The 20515-nt window shown below is 44.5% G+C and overlaps 1 protein-coding gene across 2 annotated transcripts in view; it reads left to right on the top strand.

Annotated features, from left to right (window-relative positions):
• Positions 1-20515, top strand: part of CGNL1 (cingulin like 1) — a 579392-nt gene that overhangs the window by 388564 nt on the left and 170313 nt on the right. For both annotated transcript variants that reach the window (XM_086958373.1, XM_086958374.1), the window contains exons 11-12: positions 2873-3025; positions 16372-16542. In XM_086958373.1, the coding sequence (XP_086814499.1) occupies positions 2873-3025; positions 16372-16542 (324 nt within the window). The remainder of the gene's footprint in view (positions 1-2872; positions 3026-16371; positions 16543-20515) is intronic.

Consider the following 20515-nt stretch of genomic DNA (forward strand, 5'->3'; position numbering starts at 1 on the left):
TGTTCTTGGTAGTGTAGCCACAAAATGTGTTCCTTGATGAATGTAATAAGCACATAAGGGATTACGTTATGCTGTTTTGCAAGAGTGGGAATGTTAGAAAAGAAATCTAATTAAAGGATGATTGGAATCGGAATAATGTATTGGATATAGCTAAGAGGATTGAACATACCATGAGGTGTATGGAAGAGCAATAATTCTAGCATTGGTTCAAGTGACCATATTTGTTTTTCATTGTGCAAGTCCACTTCACTTAATGAAAAATATAGATTGCCTAGGATAATGAGTGAAATGCTAAGTATAGTAACAGAAAGAACATTATGAGGTGGGTTTCAGGAGTACTGAGAAAGTTAGTGCGTGAATAAGGTCATAGTGTTATGTAGTAGGTGAGTTTGTGGGTGACACTATGTAGATAAGAGGAAATTAGACATTATATACATGGTTATAAGTCATGTTGTAGAACACCTACAGCCTCCAATGGGGTTATTGAGCATTGATAGCGAAGAGGTTCCTCTATTAATACATTTGGAGTTGACATTCACAGTGATATTAAGGAAATATTTAGTAAGGTGTGTGGTTGAAATAGTGTGAAGCAAGAGAAGTTGGGTAGTAATTCAGGTAGTTCTGGTCATGAGCCTATTCGGTCATTAGTAAGGTTTTGAGCTAGAATGCAATCTAAACTTGTGAGACTAAGTGTATGGTGTGGGTAACCCAGTAAGTAAATTGTATATTAGTGTGCATTTACCAAAGAGATCTTTGCATGGTGATTCGTCCAAATAGCAACGCATATTTTATTTAAGAGAAACAGAATAATGTCTTGGGGGAAGGTGAAAATGGTTGAACAGGTGAAACACTAAATTTGAAGATGCTTCCTGTGTGTTCATAGCTTTATTCAGCAGCTAAAGTGTAGAGTAATGATAGGCTGGTGGAGTATGAGATCTGGAGTGATCCTGTACATTTGAGAGAAATTGGGACAGAAGATTTAGATAGGCTTTTTGAGAAAGCTCTAATCGAACCAACTACAGAGTGGTTTTCCATAAATGGCCAGCTGAGAATACATTGTACATGGCCTTCACAATTTGAACGGGTTTCATTTGTCTCCTGTGAATAACCTGGTCTCTGTTATGGGTAATGCAGACTTTTTTAGAACATTGGACTAGGAATTGGTGTATTACCAGGACTGATCGCACCTTCCTTTAATAGATTATCTGTATTTATAACATCTGAAGGTTTAGGACAATTGAAAATATGCCATCCATCCGGTGTCGGTGTCATCGATCCTTCACAGTAATTTTGTCTTATGAAGAATGGCAGATCGCAGATGTAGTAGGAACAAATCTGAAGATGGATATGAAAGAGAAGGTTGCATCTTGAAATCCTGTATGCTGTTTTGGATAAATAGATGTTTGATAGGTTACACTACTGGAAATCGAATACCCAGTTGTGTCAAGTGTGGATGAAGAGGAGCAAAAAAGTGAAGTTTGAAAGAGTGAGATGAGGAAGGACCAGAAAGTTATCAGGGTGTGAAACCAGCTAAAGTACAATTTCAGAATGACTGTGAAAGTAACCTCAGGTTGGTGTTTAGGTTTATGTTCCTTTAGGGTAGCTTCCAAGGAGAAGTGCCTGTGTCTTTTTGAAAGCTGTTACAGTTAGGAACTGTTTGATGGGGTGAGAAGTTGGCCTAACGGCTAGGGCGGTCAACCTCGAATCTGGGGAACTGGGTTTGAGTTTCGACAAAGACGCTGAACATCCTGTGATTCTGGGCAAATCACTTATCTCACCGTGCCTTACAAAAAATAAATAATGAATGTGTCTGCATGGAATGCAACTGGTGGTATGTGAAGCACTCTGATACCCGGTTCGGTTCAAGTTTGTGCTATATAAAACTCTGTAAAAAAAAAATAAAAAAAAAGTGCTGTCCTTGTGTCTGAATGCAGGGTGTGGATCCCTAATCATGTTGCCAAGCATACTATTATCTAGGGTGATATTAGGGTGAAATGAAAGGGAACAACTTAGTCGGGTGAGTGAGAAAGTAACGAGAAAATGTGAAATAGATCTTGCAATTTCAAAGACTGTAATGCTCCATATGCAATTTTGAGACTAATATTTACTCCATATCTTGGGTCTTATGTACTATTTAATTTTGTTGTTTATGTTAATTTCATGAAACAAAGAATGCGCAGTGGGTTTTGGTGATATGTTAGAGGAGAAGAAGGCGGAGTGTTGGTACATATGGAAAGTTGAGTGTCCTGGGATACCTGGTGAGCATGTTGGTGTCTTGCTTCATGAAGAAGAAGAAGAACCCTCTCTGTTCTTGAGGGAATCTTGATTTGTTGTGCTCATTCAAAGGAAAAAATGGCTATATGAAGAGTAAACCATTTATTTCAACCGGTGTAGGCATTTCTTTCCTACTAATCGGTGTTCTTCAACACACAGCTTGCTGCCATTCCCATGTCTCTAGAATTGCATGGTTATTTTACATCCTTGCAGATAAACCTAGAAATTGCTTTTGTAGGTAGCGTGTCAGCTTGAAAACATTTCATTGAAGATTTTCAGGATTCAAACATTGTTTCATTTTTCAGGACTGAAAAGTCTTTAGTAGAGCAGTTGTCCTAAGGAAAACTGTTGTTGCTATTTTCTTGTTATTATCTTGTTCTAAACCGAGTGTTTTCAGGGGTACTAGTATTGGACTATGCTTTTCAGAACTCTATTTGTGCAGGTCAAAGACTTAATGTAGTTTTTCTGTATTTTGATCCAATGCACATGGTAGTTGTCATTTGCTTGAAACTCATATTTCTTTGAGCTTGAATTCAAAACATGCCTTGTGTTGCACTATTGTACGTAAGTGCATGCTTACATTTTTTTTTTTTTACAGAGGAACCTCAGCAGGGTGTCACATGAACAACAGAAGTTAATGGAAAGACTAAAGGAGGAAGCAACCCAGAAGGAACAATTAAAAAGAATGAAAAATGAAATGGAAAATGAACGATGGCATCTGGACAAAACCATTGAAAAATTACAAAAGGAGGTATGTGTGAATAGGATCCGGGTTTGAAGTAAGATAACCGCGCATACAGAAGGCATGTTCCATCTGCGTGTTTTGGATATGAGGTTTTAAAGTAATGCCCTGTTTTTATTTTCATCAAACTCGGAGGAATTGAAATGTCACTCGTTTCCTCAGCTGCAAAACTCTGTTGGTTCAATAGCTTTTCAGACGAAAGCACTGTATCGCCTGCTAGTTGATTTGAATGTCTATGAAGAAATTGCATTGAAAGCATGGTGCAGTCTACACAGACATGAAAGGAAAATAGTCTTAGATTTCTGCTAAGTTTTTGTGGTCCCTGAAAATAATCGGTGCATTGTGCTGCCCAAGTTGTTGCCCTTGCACATTTTACCCTTCTCTCCTCTAATACCGACTGAATGTTTTAAGTACACAGAAAGGGGTACTAAATCATTAGGTAAAGAGTACTAAAGTTGCTCATTCTCTTCTGTGGTGCTCCATTACTCCTCACTTCACCCCCATGAGACCAGAAACTTGCCTGAAAAAAGATAGTGCTATTCCTGCTTTGAATGTGACCTTAAAATGACTGCTCTGTGTTCTGGGTCGTGTTTTCCTTGACTTGTGTGTGGAGGGCCTGAAGTAAGGAGATGTATGCCACCTTCTTTGCGTGTGAACCTTCTTGTAGTTCCACATAGGCGCTCGCCATGTCCTGCTCTCCCGGTTTCTGAAAGGGTGTTGACGGGAGGAAATAACCCCTGTACTAACCCCACTTAGGATATAGAGTAGTCCTGTCCAGTAGGTGCAAAGGTGTCTCTTTTTCTTTCTGTTTTGAATGTGCAACAACTTTGTTGTAGAAAGGCCTTCTAGAGTGTTTGAACCTCTATCCCCATACCTGCAATAGGAATGGCCTGCTTCTTGAAGTGAAGGCCCATCAGTATGGACACGCCCGAACCCATCACAGGCTCCATCAGTTGAGGCTCAAACCCTATCACTGTGAAAAATCTACTACTCTGTTCTCACAATCATCCCATGTGCCAGTGCTACACTCCTCTCACTGTACATACATGTCTGTTCACACCTTAAGCTCATGCTGTGATGTATGTGATCTGAGGGGCGCTCCTAATTCCGACTTAACGGCACTGGGTGAGAAAACAAGAGACGCATCTTTCTCTCTCTGTGGGTGAGGCTATGTCGATCTGAGCCCTTGTCTAGGCCCAAGTTAATTATGTCTGTGTTTGGGAACTTGTGACCAGTAGAATAGCATATATAATATTTCTTTGTTATTTTTTACTGTGCCCCCACTTCCTCTGCAAGCTTAGCTTCAAACTATAGTTTCATGATAGGCAGTCACATCGTAATGTCCTAAATCGGTGTCATTTTCATTAATAAAACACTGAACACACCCCATAGGAGTGTAAAGCCTTGGATTCCTTTATTAGCAGGCATGGCATAACTCTTGACAATAGGGGGGTTAAAGACTCTGCTTCACCTGGCTCAAAATCTTTGTTTTCTAGTTAAAATGCCTGTCATGTGTAAACCTCTAATTCATTTCTCTGTTCACTTCTTTATTATCAGCTCTTGGAACCCGATTTGGGCGTATATCTAAATACCACCAGACACTTGAAAAGCACGGTCAGTGCAGTCTGGATCAAACAAACAATAATAACTGTCAATAAAACCATGTGAGAATCCCTGGCACAGTATTGTATTTATTCCCTTTAGAAGTGATTCATTTCTGTGATGAAACCAGTCCCCTTAAATGGGAGTCATTGATCTATTTAAGTAATCAATACCGCTCCTACGCTCTGTAGCTGCTAGGACGAGCACTCTCTTGATTTTTCGCTAAAGCATCCCATGCAGTCCAGTCATTCTTCAGTATCTCTCAGTCCCACCAGAGCATCTTCTGTTCTATCACAGAAAGGGGCTTTGCTCGCCTGGCGCGAGTTACCACAGTCCCCTCCTCTCGGCCTACAGCTGTAAAACTGAGGGATGGAGTTTGGGTGATCAAAGACAGGTTATCGTTTTGAGAAGTTTGACCTCTTTCAGGTTAACCAAGAGTCTTCCTGTATAAAGGCATCTTCAGGATCCCTGGCCGGCCTAGCGCCCCTGGCATCACGTAGTCCCTTCTTGTTGGCACCTCTTGAACCTGCCATGTTTGTTCTGCTCCAGCCGGTCACTCCTCACTTTCCACTAATTATGAAAGCATTCTACTTCTCCTCAGCACCAGCCCCAAACTTCTCATCATGACCTCGAAGGGAGCTTCATTTCTGCGGGCCCTGGAGCATTAAGCATTATGCACAGCAGAGCACATGACTATATCTTATGCTACAGAGCCCGTTGTCGGCAGGTAGCGAAGCATGAATCCTTCTCCCTTTCTGGCAGGGTTCCTCCTTTCACCCTGCTCTATGTTGTGATGTGAGCTTCCTGCAGTGTTGGCCACTCATGGTATTCAAAGGTCTTCGCCTCGACCCTGGATGAGCCCTAGAAGCGTCTTCACCGAAGGATGCAGATATTTCCACGATGAAAGAAAGCGTTTAGGTTCCCAGCAGAATACTGTACAGTTGACTAGCGCATGACTGGCAGACCACAATTAATTAGTGAAATATTTACTAGCCTCAGTTACATTTTCACAAGGACTAACTGAAGTGCTGTCAATGTCCCTCATTATGTATACTCCTATTAAAGCAAAAGTCCATTTTAATAAACACTGGACGTAACCGCCTAGGCTGGTGCGAGGAGAGCTGGATAAACATTTATTGATTAAATAAGAAAAATATCTGCCATTGAACAAGATGTGAGTGTAATCCCGCTTCTTCCATTCCAATTCTATGGACCATGTTTCATTCCTTCCCCTCTTAACTGGCTTGAGGCTTTCCCTTTGTTTCATTGCAGTAGGTGTGCTCAGTTATCCCTGGGTAAACATACCAGTTCACAGTGCATGAGTATGACCTATTGCCAAGGTCCACCTGGTGCCCCCATGGGGACACCGACATAATAAAGTATATCTTGGATGGTCCTGGGAAAATAACTCTAAAAATTAGGAGTAAGATGCAGGAGTGCTCACGTCAGACTCTATTTGGCCATTGTGACCTGGTATTCTTCCACCATACTCCTTCATTGGCCATCTCTCTCTCCACACCATTCTTTTAACTGGAACCTTTGAATGTCCTGATGTGTTTTGCTTTGAGATGACGTGCGCAGGGAGACGGTGTTTTAACTTGAGTGTGATCGGAACCTGCGCCAGCTCCAGGCACCTGCAGCGGTGCCATGAAGAGTGAGACATTCCCTTACGCCACATCAAAGTCTGGGGCACTTACTGCCTTATCAATAAGTTATTATATTGTTGTTGCAGTTATTTGAATAGCTCCCTTGTCTAGACCCTGCTATCTTGAGTTGCTGCCCGTGTCCTTCGTTCAGCTGAAGCTCACGAGAGAGTCCGAGATAAAAGTTTTCTTCTCACGCATTACTTTGCTTGTGTCTGCTGTGTGCTCAGTCAGTGGCATATTATGAACTGAACAGCAATTGTTTCAGTCGAACAACTTGAAGATGACGGTGAATTACTTGAGTGATACAACCCTGCGGCTCTCCCCAATCCAGGTGAAACTCCTCTTTTCCTGCGACCACGGTGTAACACATGGAGTGTTGTCACTCCTGATGGAGAAGAGAGTCCGCACTGGTCACATCTAATATTCTCCTGCTGCAGGCCTAAAATTCAGCTGATGCTCGGCTCCCTCAGCCCCTGCCTGCTCTCTAACAATGGAGGTCGGATGAAAGGCATCTGCACGTTCCTGCCCCTCCATTCCTAGCGTTCGTTTCTTCTCCTGACTGCTATACAAAAGATCATATAGAATTCCCAGACAAAAATATGCTAGCATTGAGAGTATTTTATGTGAAGGGACCTCTGATGCTAAACCGCTCAGCATCCTCTGCGCTCGATTTCTACTTGTGCATGTTGTTGACAAATGAGGCACTTTACATTTTTAAATCGTGGAAGGGAATTCATATGACATTTTAAAGGTGTGCAGCTAGGGAGGTAGGGTGTTTTATTTGTAATATTTCCATGTAAACACATCTACCATTTGCAGTCAGTTATATATTATAAGGAATAAAATATGCCCAAGTGTACATATTGAGAATATTGCAGGGTGCTTTGCAGTTCATAACTTAATAACGGAACTCAGCCTGCAGCCAAATGAGTCAATATGATTTTTTGGTATATGCCAAATTCCTATTACGTTGGCATACTAAATCTAGAATACACCTTTTATTTTTTAAGTTCGGTTAGTCAAGAAATATGAGATCAAGGCTTTCTACAAACCACACACCATATTTTTGGATATCGGATTATATGTATTAGGTGCAGAAATCGAAGGTAGTTCTATGGCAAGTATTTGTAACTAGTATTAATTGTCAGGGTCACGGCATGTGTACTTGTAGATACACAATGCTCTGCATACACCAGCAATCTAGTTTTGGGCTCAGACGTGTACACCTTGTTTTTCTTCAAAGAAGTCTTTCAAGTCACTAGCTATTGTAACTCCTGCTATATATAACCAGTAATGAGCAAGAGCTCTGGCTCCATTGTTGGATCCTTTTTTTGCCATCATAGGGTTCAGATGTGTTACAGTTCAAGCTCCTAGTTGATGTTCCTCTGGGTTCGTCGTCAACTATTTCAGTATATCCTCTCCGACATTATAAAGTATATAATCAAAATATATTATGAAGTATATAAATATTTCCAGCGTTTTGGTTTCTCCTGGTCTTTGTGTGTGTCAGACTTTGATGACTGGGATTCTCTCGACACAACTCGGAGTGCTGGCCACTGTTTGGGCCTTGAATGCTGCAGCAAGAAATGATGGGCGGAATGCTGAATAAATCAAAAATTCGCACCTAGTCAAGAGATCTGGGTTGAATCCATCGTTCTTTTGCTCACTATGCAACTGCAATTTGGACCCAGCCATATGCAAATCAGTCTCGGCCCTGCTCCTCATGAGGAAAGTGCTGCCTGAACTGCCAAGCCGAGTCATCCCTCGACTGCCCCAGTGCCACTACCGGTGAACTTGGACCGACCATCACTAGGTCTGCAACCTCTGTCTCTCTGCAAAACACTACAATGCAGCGTTTCTGGCTTTCTACGCCTTCCATTCCCAAGAAGACGTAGGAGTAATGGCTGCTGGGAGACATACTTGATGTAGAATGGAGCACCAAATAAGAGGATACCCCAACATTTTCTGATTATGGGATGTCGAGGAGGAGTAAAAGGCCGGAACGTCTGGCACACAACCTCTGCAATTCAGTCCCGAAGCTAGCTCCCCGTTTGAGTCGGAAACACAGGAGCAGCAGGATCCAGGAGAGCAGCAGTAGCCTTCAACTGCGAGTACAGCGCCTCACACTGTAGTTGCCCAATTTTCACCATGTAGACTCCTCGCATGGCCCCTGCTACGACCCCACAGACCCATCAACAGGTCTCCAGTCCACCGCTGCTTGCAGGCCATGGTCTTGTAGTAAACAAGAGCAACCCAATAACCCCTTGAGAGCTTGGGTAAATATTAACCAAATAATAAAAGTCTGACAAGGGGATCATTTAAACCCTCACTCATGAAATATAAATAGATTTGAATAACAATATTTACATAGAGATATAGAGTTATGCTGAATTTGAGCTTACCAGAATTCACTAAACGCAGACGGGTGGCTCTGTTCCAGAGTATCAGTTATATTATAACAGAGCCCTGTTCCATGGATATTTCCTAGGGCAGTACCTTCTGGGAGTTGACAACGATTCCCAGGCCTGCTAAGCAGTATGTGACAACAAGTCCATGAGTGGTAACTACATTCTCAAGTACTACTCCTGTACTTCTGTCATTGGGAGTGGGGAGAGGGGTTCTTACGTTGACCTCTTTGCAACTGGCCTAAATGGCAAAACTTTGTCTCCTGTGGATTAACTGGTCAGGAGAGGGTGAGGTGGAAAAGCGTAGGCAAATATCCCTTTCATATGTGATTCGGAAACTTTGGCAGACATCTTTCATGCTCACCTCACCTTAGTGGCTCCCATGTGGGCCAGACAGTCCTGGTTCATGACTCTGTTAGACTTCTCATCGGTTCCTCACGAAAAACTTCTCAACAGACCAGATCTTCTCGTGCAGAATCAAGGTGCCACTAGCGATTTGGCTCCTGAGGTCCTAGAATTCAGTTGCCTTAAAATGCCTCCTGAATCTGTCTATTCTCAAACAGGCATGTAGACCCACTATGTCAAGTGTGTCCTCCTGTATCACACAGATAGAACAAAGTTCTAAATGAAAACTCAACAACTTTTTGTCACATTCTGTAGAACACACAAAGGACATGCCCTGTCCAAAGGGGTAGAATCAGATGGTTTACATTTCGAGGTTTGAAAGAGAAAATATAAGCCCTCAGCTAAAGGTTCATGTATAGCTGGATTTTAGAAATTCATTAAATGGTCACTTCAAACTGTTCTGCAGTGATGGTCTCGGTTATTAATACTGTTCTTTAAATTGCCGTGCCAGGATCTTTGAGACCAGGTTTCTATTATTCAAAACCGTTTTCGATTTCCAAATTCTGAAAACACCTTTTGAGTTAAGGAATACTTATGCGTTGAAATGTCTCTTAAATGCATTGTGTTTGTTGAGATAGTGTTTTTGTCCTAACACCTACCAAAGGTGGTCACAGTAAAGGGAAGGGACAACTGTAAAATGCCAACCTCTTCTTGGGAAAAATCTCCCAAGGTGAGGGGAGGCATCATTTTATATTTTATATTCCGAAACAAAAGCCTACTTTAGGGGTTTGTTTTGGAAAATTAAACAAAATGTGAGTATGCTGTGCTGCTCTATCATGTTGACTGAGCCAGCCGTCAAACTTACAATGCATTGACAGGAACTGCTATAACAGTGGTTTCTGCAATTGTTAGAAACGTCAGCTGGGTTGACTGACATCTCATAATTTGGCAGGCGTTGACTGTCAGGGTGACAAAGAAATTTATGCCGTCACCCTGATGGAGTAAAACCCATTCTTAAAACTCCAAATCGACCAGCTAGTCTTTAAAATGGCTGTTAACAGAGTGACGTCAGGTCTTTCTTTTTCCGCGCCAGCCAAAGTGCAGATCCGGAGAGAGCTACCCCATAGCCATTTTTAGCTAGCTTTTTGTGCCTTTTGGCGACGCATTTTCTGAGTCTTGAACTCCACGTGCGCAAGGGATGTCCCGCCATCGGACCAGCTTCATACCCTGCGGTTCCTGCTCTCGGTTGATGTCCATGACAGATCTGCACCTTGTCTGTCTGTGGTGTTTGAAGCAAGACCACGACCTGAAGTTGTGCTCCAAGTGCCGGGCCATGAATCTGAAGTGTTTGCAGGAGCGGTCCTGATAGCTACTGGAGGCCTGGCGCTCGGCTCCGCTCACTCCAAGTCATCAGGAGTGTCTTCGGATAAGTCGAAACATAAGAAGAAGGCGAAGAAGCAAAGGCATCTTTGACTTCTCCCCATCGGTCAGGCCCGGCAGAGTCAGTCACGTGCTCTAGGCCTTCGGCGGATCTGGCCCTGACACCGGAGGGGGCCCGTGGATCCAGGCCTGAATCTGGATTGACGCCTATCAATCTCACCTGACCGTACCCAGCTCCTGACGCCGGCTGTGCCCCTGGCCGGCACCGTCCCCATCCTCATGCCCAAAGTGGATGCCGGGCTGACGCCAGTACCTACGCCGGAGGATACTTTTGTTCTCCTGTTCATCCCTAGTGTTCCCTATCAACTAGAGGGTTATGACGAGGACTGTGAGGGGCCACTGGCCTCATTAAGTGGCCAGCTGGAAAATCCGGACTAGCGTATGGATCTGGGTGCGGCCAGTGGTCTGGACGCCTCCCCAGACACTGGCTTGTTTTCTCCCCCTACAGTGGCTATGGAGGAGGGAGCTTCATATGCTGTGGTGGTGAGAAGCAAGAATATACAACAATAACTCAACTGGATTCAGTTATAAATAGATACACTTGTATGTACAAGATAGTTCAGAAAGAGAACAGAAGACGAGAGACTATGAAGTGGTGGTGAGAAGGGCGGCCAAGGTCCTGGGCCTTGAGCTCCCTTCGGTAGCCTCTCCTACCCTTTAATGAAGGCCTTAATGACGTCCTTCTGGGCACATGGTACATGCCCAGCACAGGGGCTCCTGTAGTAAGGACGATCACCCACCCCTACCGCCCTGCTCCAGGTGACCCTGTTTTCTGCAGATAGGCCGAAGGGGCTACTCCCTCCCCTTCAAAACTCCCTCCATGCGTCCGTCTTACGATCGTATGTCAGAGGATCACTTGGCACTTCTGCGCAAGGAAGTTTCAGCTCTCTTGGCCAAGGGAGCCATAGGAATGGTCCCTGCGCCAGAATTAGGTCGTGGTGCTATTCCCGCTACTTTCTCGTTCTCAAAAAGGGCAAAGGCCTGCGTCCTATTCTTGACCTCTAAGCCCGCAACCTCTTCCTCCGGATGGAGAAGTTCAAAATGCTCACCTTAACTCAAGTCCTGTCTGCCCTCAACCCTGGAGACTGGATGGTGGCAGGTAGGATGCTCATTTCCATAATCCCGTCCTGCTGGACCACAGGCGCGATCTACGGTTCAGTACACCCTGCTCCCGAGGGGCCTTACCAGTGCCCCTCGGAATATGGCGGTCGCATCATATCTGTTCAGATCAGGGGTTCCAGTCTTTCCTTATCTCGACGATTGGCTATTGAAGTCAGGCTAGCCACAGATTGTTGTCTCCCAACTCCAGACTATGGCAGACCACCTGCATTTGCTGGAGTTCACTATAAACGTGCCGAAGTCACACTGACTCCCTCTCAGATGTTCCCTTTTATTGGAGCTGTTCTGGACACAGTGCAATTTCGGGCCTATCCTCCTGAACAGAAAGTCTGGGATATTCTTGCTATAATACCAATGTTTCAGCCTTCATCCCAGATTTTGGTGAGAATGACTTTGAGGATGCTGGGCCTCAGTCTTCTGCATCCTACTGGTTGATCATGCCAGATGGCATATGCAGGTTCTGCAGTAGGACCTGAAGTTCCAGTGGGCACAGCAACAGGGAAATCTTTCCAACTACGTCCAGATCTCGGACGGGACTGTGACACAGCTGCAGTAGTGGTTAACAAACCAGGATTGGGTCAGAGGCTGATCCCTCGCCCTTCTCCAACCAGATCTACCGGTGGTGACGGATGTGTGACTCTGGGGATGGGACAGCTATCTGGGAGGAGCAGAGATCAGAGGCGCCTGGTCTCTGGCGGAGTCCGCCTCCATTCAATAGTCTGGAGCTCCAGGTGATCAGACTGGTACTGAAGGCATTCCTTCCCTCTCTCAAAGGGAAAGTGGTGCAGGTGTTCACAGACCACACCATTGCCATGTGGTATAGCAACAAACAGGGTGGGGTAGGAGACTCTTTGCCTATGTACATGGCTGGAACATTCGGGTATCATCCTGAGGGTTCAACACCTGGCAGGTTCTTTGAATGCCAGGGTGGACAAACTCAGCCATTGGTGCTTGGTCAATCATGAATGGCGTCTCCATCCAGAGATGGTGCAAGGTCTCTTTCAGCGGTGGATAGCGCCTTGGTTAGATCTGTTCGCCTCTGAAGAGAACTTGCAATGTCAGCAGTATTGTGTGCTTGAGTTTCCAAGGCGGTAGAAAAGGGGGTGGTGATGGACTGAGCATCTGAACCAATCAAACACTCACACCCAGTCAACAGATCTGCTTTTAATCCATCACCATTCTTTAGCCCACTCTGCCACCCCAGTTCAGACATAGCCATATGCAAATCAGTCTGACCCTGTGCCTCATGGGAACAGTCCAGCCCGAACTGCCAAGCCATGCCTTCCCTGGACCAGAATCAAGCATCCTAGGACCGGTTTCCGGCATTTCAGCCGTCTTCAGCCCGGCTTGCTTGAATCCAGTGGCAAAGTGAGCACGGTACTCATGTCGGAAGCTTGTTTCCGGTCCCGGGAAGGCATGGCTTGGCATTTCGGGCTGGACTGTTCCCATGAGGCACAGGGTCAAGGCTGATTTGCATATGGCCATGTCTGAACTGGGGTGGTGTGGAGTGCAAAAAAAGATGGATTTAGGCCCAGATCTCTGTACTGGGGTGAATGTATGACATTGTTCTGCATTCTGTCCATCAATTGTTCTTGCATTTGTCACCCCGAGTGGGATGGGTATGCTCAGACGTGAGTCCCATGCTCTCCACACCACTGGAGTCAAGCTATCCTGGCTGAAGACGGCTGATAGCCAAAAACCGGTCCTAGGATGCTTGATTCCGGTCTAGGAAAGACATGGCTTGGCAGTTCGGGCTGGACTGTTCCTATGAGGCACAGGGTCAAGGCTGATTTGCATATGGCCATGTCTTAACTGGGGTGGTGTGGAGTGCAAAAAAACTATGGATTTAGGCCCAGATCTCTGTACTGGGGTGAATGTATGACATTGTTCTCCATTCTTTCCATCAATTATTATTTTTGCATTTGTCATCCGAGTGGGATGGGTATGCTCAGACGTGAGTCCCATGCTCTCCACACCACTGGAGACAAGGTATCCTGGCTGAAGACCGCTGATAGCCAGAAACCGGTCCTAGGATGCTTGATTCCGGTCTAGGAAAGACATCGCTTGGCTGTTCGGCTGGACTGTTCCCATGAGGCACAGGGTCAAGGCTGATTTGCATATGGCCATGTCTGAACCGGGGTGGTGTGGAGTGCAAAAAAAGTTGGATTTAGGCCCAGATCTCTGTACTGGGGTGAAGTATGACATTGTTCTGCATTCTGTCCATCAATTGTTGTTTTTGCATGAATTTCCAAGGCAGCACTTACTTGGTGATGCTTTTCGTCACAAGTGGAACTGCGGCCTCCTGAATGCCTTTCTGCCTGTACCACTTCTGCCCAGAGTGCTCAAGAAGATCAAACGCAACTGGGCCCAAGTCATTCTTGTGGCTCCGGACTGGGCATGAAGAGTCTGCTTCCCAGAGCTTCTGAACATGGCCATCGATCCTCCGATCAGACTGCCCTTTTGGGAGGATATTCTGTCGCAGTACCGGGGGACAGTATTTCACCCGAACCCGTCCAGTCTCCATCTTGTTGTGCGGAGATTGAGCAGCGGCAGTTGTCAGCTTTCGACCTTCTGCACGAAGTCTGCGATGTTATCTTGGCAGCCTGGTGTCCCGCCACGAAATCGGTATACACCTGTAGATGGAACAAGTTTGTGGAATGGTGCACATCAAAGGCTGTGGATCCCGTTCTTGCCCCTCTTTCAGAGATTCTACTGTACATTCTTGCTCTGCTCTGGGCACTCTTAACGGCTATTTTACAGCTATCCCTGCTTTTCTTCGGCTACCTGATCAGCCATCTTTATTCAAATCGCCTATTGTTCATAGGTTCTTTAACGGCTTTTGTAATCTGTTTCTACCATCTCCTTTCATAATGCCGCAAGAGGGATTTAAATTTGGTCTTAACATTTCTTATGGGCTCCCTTCAAACCTCTTCACAACTGTCCTCTCAGGCTGCCTACTCTCAAGACTACCTTCCTTATTGCCATCACTTCTGCTTGCAGAGTTAGTGAGCTGCAGGCTCTGTCTTCCAGGTCTCAGTTCTTGTCTGTACATCCGGATAAAGTGGTGCGTTGAACAAGGCCTTAGTTTCTTCCGAAATTGGTTACACCATTTCTTGTGGGACAATCCATCACCTTGCCCACCTCTGCACCCTTCCAATTAGGAGGAGAGACTCTACCTTCTGGACCCCATAAGTGCGCTGTCCTTCTATCTTGACCACACCAAAGACTTCCGGGTGGATGATCAACTCTTTGTTGGCCATGTGGGTACCAAGAAAGGCTGGGCTTTTCAAAAATGTACCAACCCTAGATGGGTTGTCCTTTGCATTAAGTTCTACTATGCTTTAGCGAAGAAGGATCTCATGTGGGGTTGCATGCCCACTCCACTAGGGCTACGGTAGCAACTACTGCATTGGCACTCGGAGTCCCACTCCTTGGTATCTGCCTGGCAGCAGAGGGGGCATCTCTGCACATGTTTACCATTGCCTGGACAGTCCAGTCCAGAGGGATGGATACTGTGCTCGTTCGGTCCCCGAGGGCTTTTTTTGTGTGAACTTCGTTCGCAGACCCTCCTCCGGGGATGGAATTGCTGGGATATCTATTCTAAGGTAAGGAATCTACAACTAACTGGCTCTATCAGATGAACAAGTTCTTTACCTTTGGTAACAATGTATTTGGTGGAGACATATGTTAGTTGTAGATTCCTTACCGCCCCACCCATCTTCCCTGCTCTGAGAACTGATTTCTCGGGATAGGGACTCCCCTAAAGGGCGCTAGTGGTCAGTGTCTTTCATGGTTCTGCACTTTTGGCATGGAAAGTCGTGTCAGAACTGTCGTACACACACACGGCCAGCATCTATGTAGGCACCGCAATGTCATCTTGTCGACCACAGCTCAAATGACGGACGCGGAGTCGGCCGATGCCACCTACCAATACACAAGGATATTGCTGAAGAAAAATCTCCAGACCCAGACTGAGGCCTGGGGGAAATTCTAAGGTAAGAAATCTACAACTAACATATATTTCTACCAGATACATCGTTACCAAAAGTAAGTAACTTCTTTAGGAAAAGTGAAGGGAAATGCCATATTTTGGGAAGTTTTGATTTATTTCTGTTTTTTTTTTCCTTTAAAAAGGCCATTTTCTTTATGGTGTTCTATCCAACCAGTCACACCATAGAAGCTCTGCCAACTACCAAGTTGGGTCCTAGGGGGTGGGGAGGTGGGATAGTTGTTGTTGTCAGTGTGTTCTAAGATCAGTCTGAGCTCAAGTCTGTTCCAAAACAAAGCAGCCTGTTCCCCAATAACTAAAGTGTACGTAGTTTGCCCTCCCTAAAAGAAGACATACCCCATTGAGTACATGGGGGTTGTTTTAGCGTGTGCTTATCCTACAGTATGTGTAATCCTACCATCCATCTCTCTGAATTTATAATGACATTCTATACTAATACCTACAATTCTGACTTCTAAAAGTCCAGTACACACTTTCAATGAAATAGCCCAAGTTACATCTTGTAAACCCGCAGTTGTTGTTATTCTTTGGTTTTAAAGGAGTGCATGCATTGTGATTGTATTGACAAGAATTATAAGCTTTGCTACCAAGTTAGCCCAAAGGATTCCTTATGAAATATCCCAAATATGTTCGTGCAAACAAAACATTGTAGATGCCCTTCTTAAAACAGCCAATTGAACTGAGGGATGATGGTTTTTGATCCTTTCTGTGTCGTGCATCCTTTTAATAATTTCTGTGTCATGCAATCCTCTCTGTAATTTTCCAAATAAACTCTTTTTTTAACATTAGATTGCTGAAATTGTGGATTTTTCCCGAACATCCACTATGGAGCTCCAGAAGCATTTTGATGAATACAAGGAGAAAACTCGCCGAGAAGTTGCTGAAGTGCAAAGGCAACTTAAAGAAAAAAGCCTAGAGGCAGAAAAATCTCGCCTGGCTGCTGTTAAAATGCAAGAAGAGGTAAGAGCGAAGTTCAGCTGCAGCTTTAATTTCTGATTTGGGAAATCTTACAAACTAGGTTACTAAGGGTATTTGGGAGTGAATAAGTATGTACTTGCTATGGTTGAGTAACCACGATCAGGAGACGTATGTTACCTTAAACTGAGACGCTTTCTGAAAATATTTTGTGCTCAAACTTGGTATGAGGTAGGTTTCAAAACAGTCTCAAAATGAATTTGCTCAGATTATTTGATTACATTCATAGTTCGGAGTTGGGAAATACCATTTCTCCGTCAAATAATATGTGTAAGTTAGTACAGTAGAAGTGTTTATTTACCAAGGATGCAATTTATGAAAGGTGAGGTTCAAGGACTTAAAACTTTTCAATCATATCAACATTTATCTAAAAAGGTTGGCCTATTTTATAAACCAACATGAGCAATTCCATATTTTATAATGTTGAAAGAATAGTATGCAGCCTACTTATCATGCATGTTACAGTTTCTCTAGAAAGAGTTTGTGTGGCAATGGGATCAGATTTTCATGAATGGTAAGTACCGTAAAGGGCAGGTTTTCTGCTTTTATGAGTTTACAAAAACAACCATGAAGTCACTATCTCATTTAATGGTAATAAACACCACATAAAGGCGTTTATTCAAGCGTTATCTATACTTATTCTGCAATACCTGCACTTCAGATTCAATGATCTGTCTCCAGCACAGTTGCAACAGTGCACCATTTCTGTCCAATTAGAGAAGCAAAACCTACTCAATGCCTGTTATTCAGGCTTCTGCTCCAGTTGCAGGTTTTAAAGAAGGTTTTCAACAATGTAAAGAAAGGATCTATCAGGGTATGCATCTTGCTTAATATTCCTCCGCTCTGGGTCTCTGTTTGAACACTCTAGGTGATGGGAGCATCTTAATTCAACTCCTAAAGGAGGCCATGACCATGTCTGGAGTCAGTACTCTGGATCCTTCTTAAGCAACCATATGCACCAAGCAAAAATCACCAAGCGCCTCTCCACAAAGATGAATATAACCTCCATAGAGGCAACAGGGCTGTTTCCTACCATTAAACCTTTATCAATGTTTACCTGTCCCCACTCCCTCCCACATCTATACGACACACAAACACAGTTCAGTCTACGGGTGTTCATCAGGGGCCTCCATCCAGTGTATCTGCTTAAGCCACAAGCAAATATGAATGGAACACATACCTTGAAAACTGAGGTACTACAGGATATAATTTACAGAAGGCAACATCAATGAAGGCAGGGAGTTCCACCATCTAGATATGCAATTTGCTTGAAAGCAGTCCATTCTCAGTAGTAGTAACTCTTACTATTAAGAGATGTGTTTTGGGTTTTTCCCAAATTTCCGGAGGGTTGGGCCTATTTTGGTGTCACTGGGAGGTTTTTCAGATACAGGTAGCATAAACTGAGGTGCTGGGTGTTTGCTTTTGAAGTTGTTGTTCTCGGTTTTGCTGGCTTCTGGTGTGGTGCAGCTAACATGAGGTGCTTATCTTCTCTGCCAGTTATGCCCTCTTTTTGCCCGCAACCTTGGGGTCATATTGGACACCTCCCTCTCCCTAGACAAGCAGATCAGTAGGACTGTGTCTACCTGTTGCAATGCCCTGAGGATCTTAAGAAAAATCACTCACTATATCTCCCCTGAGGCACGCAAACAGATAGCAATAGCGGTCATTGTCTCCAGACTGGACTATTGCAATGCCCTATACCTTGGCATTAGCAGCGGTCTGATCCAGCGCCTCCAGACCGTGCAGGATGCGGCTGCCCGGTTTGTTGTCGGCGCCCCTAAACGTTCCTCGGGCACCACCATCAGAAAAGACCTGCACTGGCTTCCCATGGAGGCAAGGATTAATTTCAAGGCTTTATGCCTTACTCACCATGCCCTCAATGAATCTGGACCGGAGGCTATTCGTGCCCTGGTGGCCCACTACATCCCTTGGAGAACACTCCGCTCTTCCAGTAAAAACTTGCTTGCTGTGCCCCGTATAGCCAAGGCCAGGTGGGGCGGAAGGTCTTTCCACTTCCTTGCACCCAGACTTTGGAATACGCTCCCTAATGATCTCAAAGTGATTTCCTCTCACACTCTGTTCCGAGACCTGGCTATTCCAAGAAGCCTATCTTTAATTCCCCCGCTGGTGATATTTGAGCTCTCTGGTTACCATCTTCAGCGCCTTGATGCCTACGGGTTTAGTTGCGCATGTTTGTATACAAATTTCCCTTAAAATAATATTAATGGCTGTGGGGTCGTCGGAGGAGCCTCTACGGTTAGGGTGATTTGACTCAACATTTTTGTGTGTTCAATGAAATGAATTGCACCATGTAAGATGGTGTAACCAGTGTAGTGTTGAAAGACCATGAAGCATTGTATAGAAAGAACATGGCTTTGACTATAGTTCTGAAGTTGGTTTCTGAGAGGAAATGTTTAACTTTCTTCAGAATGGAAATCTGGTGCCATGCTGTCTTAGTTTCCTGAGCAGTAGTTATTGTTGGTGCATTCGAGTGATTTTGGTTTGTTTTTGCTGTGTTTTTTGCTGTGTGTGATCAGGAGGAATTCTCGGCTGTCCACATCAGAGTAGTTTGTGGCAGGTTTTGAGACACTGAATATACTGTGATCCGTGGAAGTTTTGAGAGAGAGGTGTGTTGCAGAACTCAGACAGGGAGAGGGGAGTAGGAAGAGAGCAGTAGCCATGAATGCAGGAAGCATCAGGTCTGCTGGCTGGCTGCTCCGCAGGTAATGTTCTCGTAATCATTCCTGATGCTATGGCTGTATCCCAGTTAAGTGATTGGTTAAATCTGAGTAAAACGTTCCAGATATTCCTGCTCATAGGAATGCAATCCCCCATTGCCAAACCACTAATTTCCATTGTGTTAATGTTCTTGTGCAAATTCCCCCACTGAAAGATCTCTGGGGTTTCTTTGTGTGTGTACCCCACCTCAATTGTCACTCTGGCAGGTGATCTTGTCTGTCCACCCTGCTGTTCGAAGAAGCTTCGTATATGTTTTTTTTTCATATGTCTGGTTTGGGAGCTCAAACACACATCTGGATGCTGCCAAAATCAGTTTCATCCTAACTGATTCGGAAGAAATGTACAATTCTGCCATTGCCCATCAAAGATTGACAAACCACAATATAAATAAAGCTCCACACCGGGTTGGGGCTTGATACCTGTCCAATTCCCCCAGTCCCCAAATATATACTAGTCCCTTTTGTCCAGTATTTTCTACAGCAACACTGAGGTGGTACTTCTGGGATGTGGTCCTGGAACTTTCTGTACATCTGTAGAGCTATGCCACCCTTTCTTCCCAAATGGGACCCAGACGAACCTGTTCTGCCTGATGGATCTAAACGTAAATGCTGTCTCAAGGAGTGAAGAAAATGTGATGGGTGGGAGAGTGGATCCACCAAAGAATACATTAATAAATACATTAACTATTTCCAACGTGAACCTATTGCCTTTACCTAACCAGGACAGACTAACCACTATAGCATTATTTTTTTAAACCCTCATTTTCTAAAAATGGCGTGTCTCGCTCTCTCAGGGAATGCTTGATTTCCAGAAATGTGATGTTTCTCAACAACAGTCACAATAACCAAAGCTTAAAGTATTTAACAGTGTACTCATACCAGTGCTCCACATTCTTACCACCACTCAATAACAGACTAAAGGCCTTTGTTGGAGTTTTACAGAACAGGAGACATATCACAATTTGAGGCTCATGACACTCCAAAACCTTGTTTGTTTTTTCATAAACCAACCAACATAGAGCAGGCATGACAGCCTGTCTGAAGTCAGTGCAGTGCAGTTTTGATGAACGTGCATCTCTGGCATCAATTGCACCATTTTCTACAAAGAACCCCACCATGGCGCCAAATTAGTTAATTGGCCAGGCAGTCCTTCTCCCGCTGACCTCGAAATTAGGTCTTAAGTCCACGATCCAATAGCCTCCTTCCAGCTATCTCTGAAT

Source organism: Lissotriton vulgaris, chromosome 2_1 (genome assembly GCF_964263255.1).
Source record: "Lissotriton vulgaris chromosome 2_1, aLisVul1.2, whole genome shotgun sequence".
NCBI classification, from domain to species: domain Eukaryota; kingdom Metazoa; phylum Chordata; class Amphibia; order Caudata; family Salamandridae; genus Lissotriton; species Lissotriton vulgaris.